Genomic DNA, 16,564 nt, shown 5'->3' on the forward strand with positions numbered 1-16,564 from the left:
CTCTTCTGAGATCTGGTTGAGAGATCTTGCTTCTGGGAGGAGCTTGTGTGGTAGCATTTTGGCGATTTAGGTATCTATTTGTTCACGTAACTTAAGATTCTTCCCCATGGATCAAAAAGTGGAATTAGTGGAAGAGCGCTTGCTTAGCTTGCGAGAGTTAGTGGTATCGTTGCCCGCATTCTACAAAATATTTAGGTTTCTCAGGAGCATCTGTCTTGGGCGCATGCTTTCGGAGACCTTCCTGAGTTATGGTGACCCGGTCGCTAGCCTATTGGGCCGGTGATTAGAGATTTGTGAGGAGTCTGCTCTCTCTGTATCCTTCTTGGAGTGGAGAGCGATTTTCAATGCTCTGATGGATTGGCCTCAGTTGTCATTTCCGAGTTGCCAGATTCTAATGGAACATTTTCTTTTCTGTGGTTTTCATTAACCACCTGGGAGGAACCTTGAGTTCCTTGGCCGTTATTGGCGTGGATTGTTTGGTGGACGAACAATGGCATAGTTGTTTATCCACTATTTTCATTTCAGGAGTGAATACCGGGAGCAGACTTTTTGAGTAGTCAGATTTTTCATCCCGGGGAGTGGGCGCTGCTCCCGAAAGTGTTCTCCAGGCTAACCCACAAATGGGGGGTGCTGGAGTTAGAGATGGCAGTACGCCAAGCTTCCGAGTTATGTTAATGGTCTGGAAATTAGCAGGTTGTTTTGTTAAATACCATGGCAGTTACTGGGGTTGTCAGTCTGAGATCCCTGTTCCTCAGTTTGCTCTCCTTCCACGAGTCATTGTTCGGATCAAATAGGAGTGAGCATCGGTATTTTGAATATTCCTACTTAGTTTTACAGGATCTGGTATTCAGACCTAACGGAAATATAATTCTTCCACCTTGGTGGTTGTTGCTGAGGAAGGACTTTTCTAGTTCAGGGTCCATTCTTTCATCCAACCTTTGTTTTTCTCTGGAGCTTTCTGCTTGGAGATTGAATACTTAGCTCTGTCTGAGCATTGTTTTTCTATATTGGTCTTTGTGACCATGATTTAGGCTCGCAGCCTGTTTCTGGTGTCTTTTCCCATAAGGTATGGCGTAAATTCCCTGATGGATGTGAATCCCAGGACTACTCTTGGATGTAGGGGCAGGATTCCTAGGGGGTTTGGCCTTTTTCCAGGACGGCCTGGAGAAGGGTTTGTCTGGCAGAGGGGTCTTAGCCATGATCACTAAGGTGGCTCTCCCAGGGTGAGGCTGGTTCATTGCACCCCGAGCCCGCTGACCTCTGTGATTTCCCCACATGCAGGAAACTCGACTGCACAATTTATGGTAGTGGGGTACTGCGTGTGCACTTTCCCCTGAAAACTACACAAGCGTCTGGCGGATGTGCAATCTTTTTGCCAGGCCCTGAACAGAATCAGGCCTGTTTAAATCGGCTGTTCCACCTTGGAGTCTTAACCTTGTTATTAAAGTTTTGCTACAGGCTCCTTTTGAGGCTATGCATTCCATAGATATTACGTTTTTATCTTGGAAGGTTTTGTTTCTTACTGCTATTTCTTCTGCTCTGAGGTTTTCTGAACTCTCAGCATTGCAGTGTGATTCTCCTAATCTCATATTTAAGGTTTTCTTCCTTAGGTTGTTTCGGTCAGAAATATTAATCAGGAAATTGTTGTTCCCTCTCTCTGTCTTAAAGGGACATAATACTCATATGCTAAATCACTTGAAACTGATGCAGTATAACTGTAAAAAGCTGACAGGAAAATATCACCTGAGCACCTCTATGTAAAAAAGGAAGATATTTTACCTCACAATCTCCTCAGCTCAGCAGAGTAAGTTCTGTGTAAAAAGTTATACTTCACCTGCTCCCAGCTGCAGGTAAAAATAAAAAAAATAAATGAAGAAATGAACAGCAGCCAATCAGCATCAGCAGTGCTGAGGTCATGAACTCTTACTGTGATCTCATGAGATTTGACTTAACTCTCATGAGATTTCATAGTAAGCTTCCTTTACCTGATTGGTGAAATAATATGAGAGTTCACGAGGCTCATCCTTTCAGCTGTCCCAGGACAGACACACTAAAATGCTGCTTAGAAATCCTTTACAATGGGAGGTGGCTACTGAGGAACTTTTGAGGTAAAATCTTTCTTTTTTACATAGAGATGCTCAGGAGATATTTTCTAGTCAGCTTTTTACAGCTATGCTGCATCACTTTCAAGTGTTTAAACATTTGGGTATTATGGCCCTTTAATCCTTCTCATAAGAAGAAGGCTACAAAGGATTTTCGTCAGTCTTCTGCATTGTTTATTTGCTTTTCTGGGAAACATAAAGGACAGAAAGCTACTGCCACTTCTTTCTCTCTGGTTGAGAAGTATTATTCGTTTGGCATATGAGACTGCTGGATTGCAGCCTCCTGAGAGAATTACAGCTCATTCCACTAGGGCTGTTTCTTCTTCTTGGGCCTTCAAAAATGAGGCCTCTGTAGAACAGATTTGTAAAGCTGAGACTTGGTCTTCTTTGCACACTTTTTCTAAATTCTATAAATTTGATACTTTTGCCTCCGCTGAGGCTTCTTTTGGGAGAAAGGTTCTTCAAGCGGTGGTGCCTTCTGTTTAGGTTACCTGTCTTGTCCCACCCTAATCATCTGTGTCCTCTAGCTTGGGTATTGATTCCCAACAGCAATTGCAGATTCCGTTGACTCACCGTGTCTTAAGAAAGAAAATTAAATTTATGCTTACCTGATGCATTTCTTTCTTTCTTTCTTGACACCGTGAGTCCAGGGCCCTCCCTGTTTTCAGACAGTCTTTTTGTATAAACCTCAGGCACCTCTTGTGTTATTTCCTTTCTCTCCTTTTCCTTCGGTCGAATGACTGGGGGTTGTGGGAAGGAAAGTAATACTTAAAGGGACACTGAACCCAATTTTTTTCTTTCGTGATTCAGATAGAGCATGCAATTTTAAGGAACTTTCCAATTTACGTCTGTTATCAATTTTTCTTCGTTCTCTTGCTATCTTTATTTGAAAAAGAAGGCATCTAAGCTTTTTTTGGTTCAGACCTCTGGACAGCACTTTTTTATTGGTGGATGAATTTATCCACCAATCAGCAAGGACAACCCAGGTTGTTCACCAAAAATGGGCCTGCATCTAAACTTAGTCTTGCATTTCAAATAAGAGAATGAAGAAAATTTGATAATGGGAGTAAATTAGAAAGTTGCTTAAAATTTCATGCTCTATCTAAATCACGAAAGAAAAAATTTGGGTTCAGTGTCCCTTTAACAGCTTTGCTGTGGTGCTCTTTGCCTCCTCCTGCTGGCCAGAAGTGATATTCCCAACAGTAATTGCTGATTCGGTGGACACACCGTGTCAAGAAAGAAACACATTTATCAGGTAAGCATAAATTTCTTTTTAGTGTGTCTTTAAATGGACATTAAACACTAAATAAATGCTATATAGAATGATGCATTTAAAGCAAAATTAGTCTGAGAATAACAAGTAGATGTATTTTTTAGAGTTTCATTAGTTGTTTAAATATTGACAAAATAAGTGTAAAGTTTTAGTGCCTATAAAACAATGGGAGCTGCCCTGTTGTAACTTAGGTTACCTTCTCTGCTGTGGCCAATTAGAGACAGTTATAAATAGGTCACTAGAGTGTGCAACCAATAGATGTGTGGAATATAACAGTGTTCTGCACATCCATTTCGATCAGGAACTAAAAAGCTCACAATTAAAGAATGGAATTACAGAAAAAGGGGACAAAATAAATGTTAATTGTATTTTAATTTGCTGCAAGAACAGCCTTCCAAATGGCCTGTGCTCTTTTCCACCCTTACTGGGAGGTTGACTTCTGCTACTTTCTCTTGATGATATAGCTGTTCTATAGCCAATACTACAGTATTGAATGTCTCGGTATAGGTGGAAGATAACAAAATTTATGCTTACCTGATAAATTTATTTCTCTTGTAAGGTGTATCCAGTCCACGGATCATCCATTACTTGTGGGATATTCTCCTTCCCAACAGGAAGCTGCAAGAGGATCACCCACAGCAGAGCTGTCTATATAGCTCCTCCCCTAACTGCCACCTCCCAGTCATTCTCTTGCAGCTCTCGACAAGACAGGTGAATTTATGTAGTTTATCTTCAATCAAAAGTTTATTATTTTCAAATGGTACCGGAGTTGTACTGTTTTAGCCTCAGGCAGAAAGTTGAAGAAGAGTCTGCCTGTGGTTTTTGATGATCTTAGCAGGTTGCAACTGAGATCCATTGCTGTTCTCACACATAACTGAAGAGATGAGGTAACTTCAGCTGGGGGAATGGCGTGCAGGGTCTCCTGCTATGAGGTATGTGTAGTTTAAATTTTTCTAGAGAAATGAATATGCTAGAAAATGCTGTTAATACCGGATTTATTTAAGGTAAGCCTGATTACAGTGATTTAATAACGACTAGTATCATGCTTGCTGTAAAAGGTAATATTCTTATTACTTTCTCACATTACTGAAAATAAGATAACGTTTGCTGGAAGTGTTTAAACGTTTTTTTCTACATATTGGTGATGAAAGTTTTTTCCACATGGCTGGCTAGATTTTGCCTAGGGATAGTTTTTTATGGCCCTCTCACTGTGAGTACAGGTTGGAAGGGGCCTAATTTCAGGCCTAAATTGTGCAAGGAACAGGGGCAAGGCTTCTATTCAAATCTCTTTGTGGTTCCCAAGAAAGAGGGAACCTTCAGACCAATCTTAGATCTCAAGATCCTAAACAAATTTGTCAGGGTCCCATCTTTCAAGATGGAGACTATTCGAACCATCCTACCTATGATCCAGGAGGGTCAATACATGACTACCGTGGACTTAAAGGATGCTTATCTTCACATTCCGATACACAAAGATCATCATCGGTTTCTCAGGTTCGCCTTCCTAGACAGGCATTACCAGTTTGTGGCTCTTCCCTTTGGGTTAGCTACGGCACCAACAATCTTTACGAAGGTTCTGGGGTCACTTCTGGCGGTCCTAAGGCCGCGGGGCATAGCAGTAGCCCCTTACTTAGACGACATTCTGATACAGGCGTCGAATTTCCAAATTGCCAAGTCCCATACGGACATTGTTCTGGCATTCCTGAGGTCTCATGGGTGGAAAGTGAACAAAAAGAAGAGTTCTCTATCCCCTCTCACAAGAGTTTCCTTCCTGGGAACTCTGATAGATTCTGTAGAAATGAGGATTTACCTGACAGAGGCCAGGTTGTCAAAACTTCTAAATTCCTGCCGTGTTCTTTATTCTACTTTTCGCCCTTCAGTGGCTCAGTGTATGGAAGTAATCAGCTTAATGGTAGCGGCAATGGACATAGTGCCGTTTGCCCGCCTACATCTCAGACTGCTGCAACTCTGCATGCTCAGTCAGTGGCATGGGGATTACACGGATTTGTCCCCTCTACTAAATCTGGATCAAGAGACCAGGGATTCTCTTCTCTGGTGGTTTTCTCGGGTCCATCTGTCCAAAGGTATGACCTTCCGCAGGCCAGATTGGACAGTAGTAACAACAGATGCCAGCCTTCTGGGCTGGGGTGCAGTCTGGAACTCCCTGAAGGCTCAGGGATCGTGGACACAGGAGGAAGCACTCCTTCCGATAAACATTCTGGAACTAAGGGCGATATTCAATGCTCTTCAGGCTTAGCCTCCGCTAGCTGCGGTCAGGTTCATCAGATTTCAGTCGGACAACATCACGACTAGCTTACATCAACCATCAAGGGGGAACAAGGAGTTCCCTAGCAATGTTGGAGGTTTCAAAGATAATCGATGGGCAGAGATTCACTCTTGCCATCTATCAGCTATCCATATCCCAGGAGTAGAGAACTGGGAGGCGGATTTTCTAAGTCGACAGACTTTTCATCCGGGGGAGTGGGAGCTCCATCCGGAGGTATTTGCACAGTTGATTCAACTTTGGGGCAAACCAGAGCTGAATCTCATGGCGTCTCGTCAGAACGCCAAGCTCCCTTGTTACGGTTCCAGGTCCAGGGATCCCAAGGCAGCACTGATAGATGCTCTAGCAGTGCCTTGGTTCTTCAACCTGGCTTATGTGTTTCCACTGTTTCCTCTGCTCCCTCGTCTGATTGCCAAGATCAAACAGGAGAGAGCTTCGGTGATTTTGATAGCACCTGCGTGGCCTCGCAGGACTTGGTATGCAGATCTGGTGGACATGTCATCCTCTCCACCATGGACTCTGCCTCTGAGACAGGACCTTCTACTTCAGGGTGCTTTCAACCATCCAAATCTAATTTTTCTGTGTCTGACTGCTTGGAGATTGAACACTTGATTTTGATCTATCATAAGATATGGTGTAAATATCTTCATTGGTGTGAATCCAAGGGTTGCTCATGGAGTAAGGTCAGGATTCCTAGGATATTATCTTTTCTCCAAGAAGGATTGGAGAAGGGTTTATCAGCTAGTTCCTTAAAGGGACAGATTTCTGCTCTGTTTATTCTTTTGCACAAACGTCTGGCTGAGGTTTCCAGATGTTCAGGCGTTTTGTCAGGCTCTGGTTAGAATCAAGCCTGTTTTTAAACCTGTTGCTCCGCCATGGAGTTTAAATTTAGTTCTTAAAGTTCTTCAAGGGGTTCCGTTTGAACCTTTGCATTCCATAGATATTAAGCTCTTATCTTGGAAAGTTCTGTTTTTAGTAGCTATCTCCTCGGCTCGAAGAGTTTCGGAGTTATCTGCTTTACAATGTGATTCCCCTTATCTCATTTTCCATGCAGATAAGGTAGTGTTACGTACCAAACCTGGTTTTCTGCCTAAGGTGGTATCTAATAAAAATATCAATCAGGAGATTGTTGTACCGTCACTGTGTCCTAATCCTACTTCAAAGAAGGAACGTCTTTTACACAATCTTGACGTGGTTCGCGCTTTAAAGTTTTATTACAAGCTACTAAAGATTTTCGTCAAACATCTGCATTGTTTGTTGTCTACTCTGGACAGAGGAGAGGCCAAAAGGCTTCGGCAACTTCTCTATCTTTTTGGCTAAGAAGTATAATCCGCTTAGTTTATGAGACTGCTGGCCAGCAGCCTCCTGAAAGAATTACAACTCATTCTACTAGAGCGGTAGCTTCCACATGGGCTTTTAAGAATGAGGCTTCTGTTGAACAGATTTGTAAGGCGGCGACTTGGTCTTCGCTTCATACTTTTTCTAAATTCTATAAATTTGATACTTTTGCTTCTTCGGAGGCTATTTTTGGGAGAAAGGTCTTACAGGCAGTGGTGCCTTCCATTTAAGCGCCTGCCTTATCCCTCCCTTCATCTGTGTCCTATAGTTTTGGTATTGGTATCCCACAAGTAATGGATGATCCGTGGACTGGATACACCTTACAAGAGAAAACAAAATTTATGCTTACCTGATAAATGTATTGCTCTTGTGGTGTATCCAGTCCACGGCCCGCCCTGTCATTTTAAGGCAGGTGTTTTTTATTTTTAAACTACAGTCACCACTGCACCCTATAGTTTCTCCTTTCTCTTGCTTGTCTTCGGTCGAATGACTGGTAGGTGGCAGTTAGGGGAGGCGCTATATAGACAGCTCTGCTGTGGGTGATCCTCTTGCAGCTTCCTGTTGGGAAGGAGAATATCCCACAAGTAATGGATGATCCGTGGACTGGATACACCACAAGAGAAATAAATTTATCAGGTAAGCATAAATTTTGTTTTCAAATGACAAAATAAAATTAAAGGAACATTTTAGTTAAATAAATAATTACACAATATATATAAATATATATAAGCTGGTGGTAAATCGCCATACAGGCTAACAATTGTATTGAGCCAGTTGTTTGTTCCTGTGAGTGCACTTCTTTCTGTATGTATTTAGTCTCCCTATGGGAAAAAGGGGCAACCAGACGTGGACTCCTTGCTCAGTGTGCTTAGAGGAATATGGCTACACCTCACTGACGAGGCCCAATGAAGGCTGAAACGATCGTCTGGGGTTGCTGTGTTCCTTGTTCAGAGAGGAATTGCCTGGTATTTTGGTGCTGGACTGACCGTAATAGGCGGGATCAGACTGATATACTACAGGAAAGTTCTACTCTGTGAAAAGCATTACTGGGCTAAAAAGCTGCACCCAGGTGGGGAATCGCCATCGAACAGGCTAACAATGGTATTGAGCCAGTTGTTCGTTCCTGTGAGTGTGCACTTCTCTGTGTGTGTGTGTGTGTGTGTGTGTGTATATATATATATATATATATATATATATATATATATATTTATTTATACAAAGGATAGGGTGCACACAGATAAAATGAAAGGGTAAAGCGTATTGTGCTGGCAATCCTAAATGTATATAACCAAATTAGTTAGAAAAGAGCTCTAACGTATCAAAAGAGCTAAAGCGGATACCTGGCCGCACCAAAACACACCTACAGTATACTAAGAAATGACATCCTAAACAGGTGTGCTGAACATATACATTTTAATAAAAACATAGCCATCCTCTTTTGATACGTTAGAGCTCTTTTCTAACTAATTTGGTTTTATATATATACACACTCCAGCAGGTTAAATGGATCGCTGGGAATGATGAAAATGTTACTGTACAATGTCCCTTTAAATACTCACAAGGTGTGTAATCAAACCTGTCTTTAAATGGAGTCTACTTGAAAATGTTTGTTATAAAGATAGATGATCCCTTTATTTACCATTCCCCAGTTTTGCATAACCAACACAGTTATATTAATACACTTTTTACCTCTGTGATTACCTTGTATCTAAGCCTCTGCAGACAGCCCCCTTATTTCAGTTGTTTTGACAGACTTGCATTTTAGCCAATCAGTGCTGACTTATAAATAACTCCACGTGAGTGAGCACAGTTATCTATATGGCACACATAAACTAGCTCTGTCTAGCTGTGAAAAACTGCCTAAATGCACTGAGATTAGGCGGCCTTCAACGGCTTCGAAATCTGTTTTTGAGCCTACCTAGGTTTAGCGTTCAGCAAAGAATACCAAGAGAACAAAACAAATTTGATAATAAAAGTAAATTTGTTATTTAAAATTGCATGCCCCATCTTAATTATGAATGTTAAATTTTGACCCTTTTAAGAAGAAGGAAACATCCCAACATGTTCCCTTGTGCATTTATGATATTTTATGTAAAAAAGATCCCAGTGCTGAAACTGTTGGAATTTCTATACATAACAGTGAGGCTTTTGTTTTTCAGGATGGGGTACGAGAGAAAAACCCCATCAGGAATTTCCTTGATGACCCCAGGAGGTCTGGGCCAGTTCCAGACATAGACAGAAAGGAGGGGAGCCGCAGGCACAACCGCAACTGGGGAGGGGCCGATTTTGATAAAGTTAAAACTGGAATGGACAGAGAGAAGGAGACTCATGTATGTATTAGTGCAAATCGATCTTAAACTGACCCTAACGGCAGTATGCAATGTGTTGAAGCCCTCTTTAGCTACCAAGGGGTTAATGCGATAACTCTTGAATTTTTCCCAAAAGGTGAGGAGAGGCTCTCCACGGAACCAGCTTGACATGACTTTGTCAATGACGGGAAGGGAGCGGGCAGAGTACATGCGCTGGAAGAAGGAACGGGAACAGATAGATCAGGAGAGGTTGGCGAGACACCGCAATGCCACAGGTCAATGGAAGCGAGAATGGGACGTAGAGAAGACAGAGTCCATGTAAGTAATCCCTATAACGCTACCTAGTGCATTATCTGCTATAAAAAATCTACCTAATATGTGCTCATGACAGTGGAGTATTAGGGATTTGTATTGGCTACAGGGAAGTTCCTCGGGTAATCCGCAAACCCCAAGGCAGAACATAGAGTGATCTGAGATGTTATCGCAGAAAATGCAGCATGTCTGCAGAAAGAACAGGAACTGTTAGCACTAACTTTTCAGTGCTGCTTCACATTAGGCTGTTCTTTTTAAACAAAGCTGTTCTCTGGCTGCATTGTATAAGTTTTCCTTAACACAGTGCATCCAGAGCTAAGTGCTGTTTAAAGACAACAGTCAAATATGCAGTAGTGCTGCATATGCTGTTTGGCTCTGAGATTTTTGCAAGCCCGTTTCCTAGCTTTTCACAGTCTGCAAAGCTGTTTTCCTCTGAATGTAAGATGTTTGTATGAGCAATGCACCTTTTTATTACTACATTTCTATGTTGGACTAAGAGAAAAGGAAACAAATTTATTCAAGAGACATTTTACAATTCCTTTTTTTGTCTGCAGCTAATTAGCAATGCAATTTTCAACTACTGCACTAGATTATACAACTTTAAATATTGCTTTATTCTCCAGTTAACTAACACATTGCATTTGATCTTGTGCTTTAGTGTAACTGACAAATTTACAATTTTATTTTATTTAAAAATGACCTGCAAAAAAATTTTCACTAAAAAAAAATCTCATCGCAGAAAGTGAAAAAAAGTTCTGTCTCTGGGTCCACAAAACAGCCAGATGATTTCCTCAGAGAAGCTGCAAAAGAGCCAGTGGATTTCCTCAGGGAATCGGCAGACAAAAGGGTTAGTGGAGTTCCTCAGGGTGCCAGCAGGAGAAAGGGCCAATGGAGGTCCTCTGGGTGCCAGCAGGAGGATGGGCCAATGGAGGTCCTCTGGGTGCCAGCAGGAGGATGGGCCAATGGAGGTCCTCTGGGTGCCAGCAGGAGGAAGGGCCAATGGAGGTCCTCTGGGTGCCAGCAGGAGGAAGGGCCAGTGGAGGTCCTCTGGGTGCCAGCAGGAGGAAGGGCCAATGGAGGTCCTCTGGGTGCCAGCAGGAGGAAGGGCCAATGGAGGTCCTCTGGGTGCCAGCAGGAGGAAGGGCCAATGGAGGTCCTCTGGGTGCCAGCAGGAGGAAGGGCCAGTGGAGGTCCTCTGGGTGCCAGCAGGAGGAAGGGCCAGTGGAGGTCCTCTGGGTGCCAGCAGGAGGAAGGGCCAGTGGAGGTCCTCTGGGTGCCAGCCGGAGGAAGGGCCAGTGGAGGTCCTCTGGGTGCCAGCCGGAGGAAGGGCCAGTGGAGGTCCTCTGGGTGCCAGCCGGAGGAAGGGCCAGTGGAGGTCCTCTGGGTGCCAGCCGGAGGAAGGGCCAGTGGAGGTCCTCTGGGTGCCAGCCGGAGGAAGGGCCAGTGGAGGTCCTCTGGGTGCCAGCCGGAGGAAGGGCCAGTGGAGGTCCTCTGGGTGCCAGCCGGAGGAAGGGCCAGTGGAGGTCCTCTGGGTGCCAGCCGGAGGAAGGGCCAGTGGAGGTCCTCTGGGTGCCAGCCGGAGGAAGGGCCAGTGGAGGTCCTCTGGGTGCCAGCAGGAGGAAGGGCCAGTGGAGGTCCTCTGGGTGCCAGCAGGAGGAAGGGCCAGTGGAGGTCCTCTGGGTGCCAGCAGGAGGAAGGGCCAGTGGAGGTCCTCTGGGTGCCAGCAGGAGGAAGGGCCAGTGGAGGTCCTCTGGGTGCCAGCAGGAGGAAGGGCCAGTGGAGGTCCTCTGGGTGCCAGCAGGAGGAAGGGCCAGTGGAGGTCCTCTGGGTGCCAGCAGGAGGAAGGGCCAGTGGAGGTCCTCTGGGTGCCAGCAGGAGGAAGGGCCAGTGGAGGTCCTCTGGGTGCCAGCAGGAGGAAGGGCCAGTGGAGGTCCTCTGGGTGCCAGCAGGAGGAAGGGCTCTTCAGAGACTTGTAGTTTATCCATTTTATATAGGGTCTGATTCAATATATACAATGTATAACTGTTCCTCACACATTAATGAAACCTATATATATCTTTTTTTTTTATTTTTTTAAATGCTTCTTAAAAATGAAAGGAACAGGAAACCGCAAAATGTTCTTTTGTGTTTTGGATAGAACATACCATTTTAATCAACTTTCCAATTTACTTCTGTGATCAAATTTGCTTAATTCTCTTGTTATGCTTTGCTGAACGAACATTGGCAACCAGCTGAACACAGTTGGTTAGCCAATCACAAGAGACAACTGGTGTGCAGGCGCCAATTGGCAACTAGCTCCCACTAGTGTAGGATATTTGCATTGTTTTTTCTAACAAGGGATACTAAGAGAACGAACCACATTTGAAAATAGAAGTGAATTTAAAAGTGTCTTAAAATGTAATGCTCTTTCGGACTCATGCAAGTTTAATTTAGACTTTCCTATCCAATTAAAGGGACACTGAACCCAAATTTTTTTCTTTCAGGATTCAGATAGAGCATGCAATTTTAAACAACTTTCTAATTTACTTCTATTATCAAATTTTCGTTATTCTCTTGGTATCTTTATTTGAAATGCAAGAATGTAAGTTTTAGATGCCGGCCCATTTTTGGTGAACAACCTGAGTTGTCCTTGCTGATTGGTGGCTAAATTCATCCACCAATAAAAAAGTGCTGTCCAGAGTTCTAAACCAAGAAAAAAAAAGTTTAGATGCCTTCTTTTTCAAATAAAGATACCAAGAGAATGAAGAAAATTTGATAATAGGAGTAAATTAGAAAGTTGCTTAACATTGCATGCTCTTTCTGAATCACGGAAGAAAAAATTTGGGTTCAGTGTCCCTTTAATTTTAATTATAAGAGCACTTTCCTCGTGATTGATATTGTTACATTAATATTGTAACAAACGTGTGCCAGAAGAGTACTAATTTCTCCTTTTTTGCAAATCAACCTGACTGTATGAATTGAAGTAAGTATATATAAATAACTAGCATTTAACTGGTGACTACAGACCTGGAATTTAAAGGGATATGAACCCCAAAAATGGTCTTTTGGGATTCGGACAGAGCAAACCATTTTAAATAAGGTTTCCAATTTACCTCTATTATGAAATTTGCTTCATTCCGATGATATTCTGTGTTGCAGAGATACCTAGGTAGACATCTGGAACACTACATGCCATCGAGTGCTCTTGCAAATGTATAGCCTTCTTGCGAAAAGCTGCTATATAGTGCTCCAGAAATGGGCCGGCTCCTTAGAACACATCCCTGCTTTTTAACAAAAGATACCAAGAGAATGACGAAAAATTGATAATAGAAGTAAATTAGAAAAATTTTATTTAAAATTGCATGCTCTATCTGAATTATGAAAGAAAAAAAATTGTGTTTCATGTCCCTTTAATTGGGTTGTTGGTTCCTTTACAATAGTATACATACACTACTGGTCAAAAGTTTGTTTGTTTTTAACCCTTATTTTTCCAGTTTAAATAAATATTTATTTTAATATCACACTAGTGCTTTGAAATTAAAGCATAGAACAAATTAACAGTTGGATATAACAAATAAATAAATCGTGGAATTCTATTTAACAACATCTAAATTTAAATGTTTGACTCATGAAAGTAACCGATATAAAAAGCCGAACACGGTTGTTGCATGCTTTCTACAATGAAAATCAAATTCTGTTCGGAAAGTTCTTTCCCACAATTGTGTTGAACTTGTGTTGCTTTGCTTTCACCTGACTGCTGGCCATTTCATGAAGCCTACAGTCTTCTATGTTTCTTCAGTTAGTTTGCAATAGCCTGTAGGTATGCTTTGGGTCATTATCCTGCAGTAGGATGAACCCGTTCATGGCACTGAAAAATGCTGTGGTAGTTTTATTGGTTCGGGGTGCCACTCCCTCAGACCATCACGCTTCCTCCTTCGTCCCTGTGTAATGAACTGAAGATTTCAAATTTGTGTTCATCGATAAGACCTTCAATCATTCTGTAGTCCACTGGCAGTGCTTCCTAGCCCTGGCAAGCTTCTCTCTTTTTATTTTGCCATCTTTGCAAAGGCTTTCTTACTGCCGCATGACCTGTCAAACTTTCAGCTCAAAGCCTTCACTTCAAAGTTGAACATTAGACTTTTTATTGCTTAAAAAGTTACAATGTATATTTAGCACTCAAAAAATAAAACGATGGGTGTGTGTGTGTATGTGTGTGTGTGTGTGTGTGTGTGTATATGTATGTATGTATGTATGTATATATATATATATATATATATGTGTGTGTGTATATATATATATATATATATATATATATATATATATATATATATATTGTAACTCTTTTAAGCAATAAAAATATTTGCACAATTGTTTGTATGAAGGAAATTTTTATATTTGTACTGAAAACGAAGCGCTGTTTCTGTGGTGTAAGCTTACCTTGAATTTCATAGTTTTTTTTACGTTAATATATTTGACAACTAGGTGGCGCTTTCCGCTAACTGTTTTGAAAGTTAGACTTGCCTAATTCAGCTATTGTTGAACTGTTCTTAAAGCTGTTGTACTGTGAGCTGTCTTTTTAAAGGGACATTAAACATATGAGATGGTAATATAAAATAAGCTATATAAAAAAAATACTTTCATTATTTATTTTGTCCCCTTTTCCTGTAATTCCATTCTGAACTTGTGAGCTTTTTAGTTCCTGCTATAAATGGAAGTGCAGAAAACTGTTATATTCCTCACAGCCATTGGCTGCACACTCTAGTGACCTATTTGTAGCTGTCCCTAATTGGCCACAGCAGAGAAGGTGACCTAAGTTACAACATGGCAGAAAACTTTACACTTATTTTGTCAATATTTAAACAGATAATTAAACTTTATAAAATATATCTACATGTTATTCTCAGACTAATCTTTTCTTTGAGTGCATCATTCTAGCTAGTATTTGTTTAGTGTTTAATGTCCCTTTAAGTCTGCCAGACTTCTTCCTATCCGTTTCTTCCAGCTTTCAAGTGCCTTTTTATAGTGTAGGAAACGACACTTACTCGCACCTTGGCTTTCTTTGCAGTTTCTCTAAAGGAAAGATCTACACTTTTAAGGGTTATAATGGTTCGTCTGTCTTCCTTTATGAAATGCATGAAACCAACGTGTTTTTTTCTTTCTTTCATGATTCAGATAGAACATACAGTTTTTAAACAACTTTCTAATTTACTTCCATTATCAAGGTTGCTTCTTTCTCTTGGTATTCTTTGTTGAATCATCAGTACTGCGCTTACTGGGAGCTAGCTAACAATTTTGGGTCAGTGAAGCAACCAATCAGCAGCTAGTCCCCAGTAGTGCATTGCTACTCCTAAGCCTGCCTAGCTATGCTTTTCAACAAAGGATACCAAGAGAACAAAGCAAATTAGATAATAAAAGTAAATTGAAAAGTTGGAAATGGTGAAAGAAAGTTTGGGTTTCATATCCCTTTAAAGATTGTGAAGCTGCTGCCAGCGACACGGATATATTTCCAGTCCACTTTGAGTGTGTAGTCCTTTGCCATGTCTTGTACGTATTTTCCAGGGAAACCACATCTAGATATAGCAACCTTTATATCTTAAAGGGATACTGAACCCAATTTATTTCTTTCATGATTCATTTAGAGCAGCAACTTTATAATTTACTCCTATTATGAATTTTTCTTTGTTCTCTTGGTATCTTTATTTGAAAAGGCAGTATTGTAAGCTTGCGAGCCAACTCATCTTTGGTTCAGCACCTGGGAAGCTAAATGTAGCCACCAATCAACAAGGGCTCTTAAGCTTACATTCTTGCCTTTTCAAATAAAGATAGCAAGAGGACAAAGAAAAATCCCCTTTGTAGCTCTTATTTGTGTCTTTGGAAATTCCTCCAGTTATTTTATTTAAAGACAGAGATCTTCCCCTTAGAGTTAAAGGGAAACTAAACTCTGAGATCGTATTAGAAAATGTTTAATTATGAGTAGCAAAACAACTTTGGAATATACATTTATTATTTGTTTCCCCCCCCCCCCCTTTTCATGTAATTTACCTCTGAAAATCGTGAGTTTTCCCTTTTCTGAGAATAGGAACTGCACACTTCACAAACCTAACCCTGCTACATTTAGCCTCAGCAGAAGTGATAATATAAGGCTAAGCTACTAAAAACAATGGACATTTTGCTAACAAAATGACAGTGGATAGCTGTGTCCACTCCAGTTATGTCTTTATTGGCTTTTGAAAACAGTTGCAGCAAACAAGGTGTTAATATATTCAAGACTACACTAAAGTATTGTAACAACAAAGGTGTTTTATAACTCTTTTACAAGAATAAAAGTTTCTTACTTAAAGTGACACTGAACCCAATGATTCAGATAGAGCATGCAATTTTAAGCAACTTTCTAATTTACTCCTATTATCACATTTTCTTCATTCTCTTGTTATCTTTATTTGAAAAGCAAGAATGTAATTTTAGATGCCGGCCATTTTTGGTGAACAACCTGGGTTGTTCTTGATTGGTGGATAAATTCACCCACCAATAAACAAGTGCTATCTAGTGTTCTAAAGCAAAAAAATCGTCTGGCTTCTTAGCTTAGATGCCTTCTTTTTCAAATAAAGATAGAAAGAGAACAAAGAAAAATGGATAATAGGAGTAAATTAGAAAGTTGATTAAAATTGCATGCTCTATCTGAATCACGAAAGAAAACATTTGGGTTTAGTGTCCCTTTAAACGGACAGTCTACACTAAAAATAGACTTGCTGAATTGTAATTCTTGCCCCCAGATTTCTCTGTAGTACTTTATCCCAAGGTTCACTCAGTTTGTGTATGTATTAAAAATCTAGTTTGTTTTCCAAGTTTGGCTATTTTGAAATGGCCACCGGACTCCTTTGATATCCTATATCCTAATGTACCGGGTTGTGGCTGTGAATCTGCAGCTTGTCGAGCACGACTCCTCCTGTGCGTTCACAGTGAGCTG

At 41.2% G+C, this 16,564-nt stretch overlaps 1 protein-coding gene and 1 non-coding gene across 4 annotated transcripts in view; both read left to right on the forward strand.

Moving 5' to 3' along the window:
• CCDC9 (coiled-coil domain containing 9) overlaps nucleotides 1-16,564 on the forward strand; it is a 453,629-nt gene that overhangs the window by 109,076 nt on the left and 327,989 nt on the right. For all 3 annotated transcript variants that reach the window (XM_053721824.1, XM_053721823.1, XM_053721825.1), the window contains exons 7-8: nucleotides 9,157-9,327; nucleotides 9,443-9,624. In XM_053721824.1, coding sequence (XP_053577799.1) covers nucleotides 9,157-9,327; nucleotides 9,443-9,624 — 353 coding nt within the window. The remainder of the gene's footprint in view (nucleotides 1-9,156; nucleotides 9,328-9,442; nucleotides 9,625-16,564) is intronic.
• On the forward strand, nucleotides 1,170-1,336 carry LOC128636799 (U1 spliceosomal RNA). The gene has a single exon (XR_008398732.1). It is a non-coding gene; the product is annotated as a U1 spliceosomal RNA (small nuclear RNA).

Source organism: Bombina bombina, chromosome 7, assembly GCF_027579735.1.
Source record: "Bombina bombina isolate aBomBom1 chromosome 7, aBomBom1.pri, whole genome shotgun sequence".
In the NCBI taxonomy this organism is placed as follows: Eukaryota; Metazoa; Chordata; class Amphibia; order Anura; family Bombinatoridae; genus Bombina; species Bombina bombina.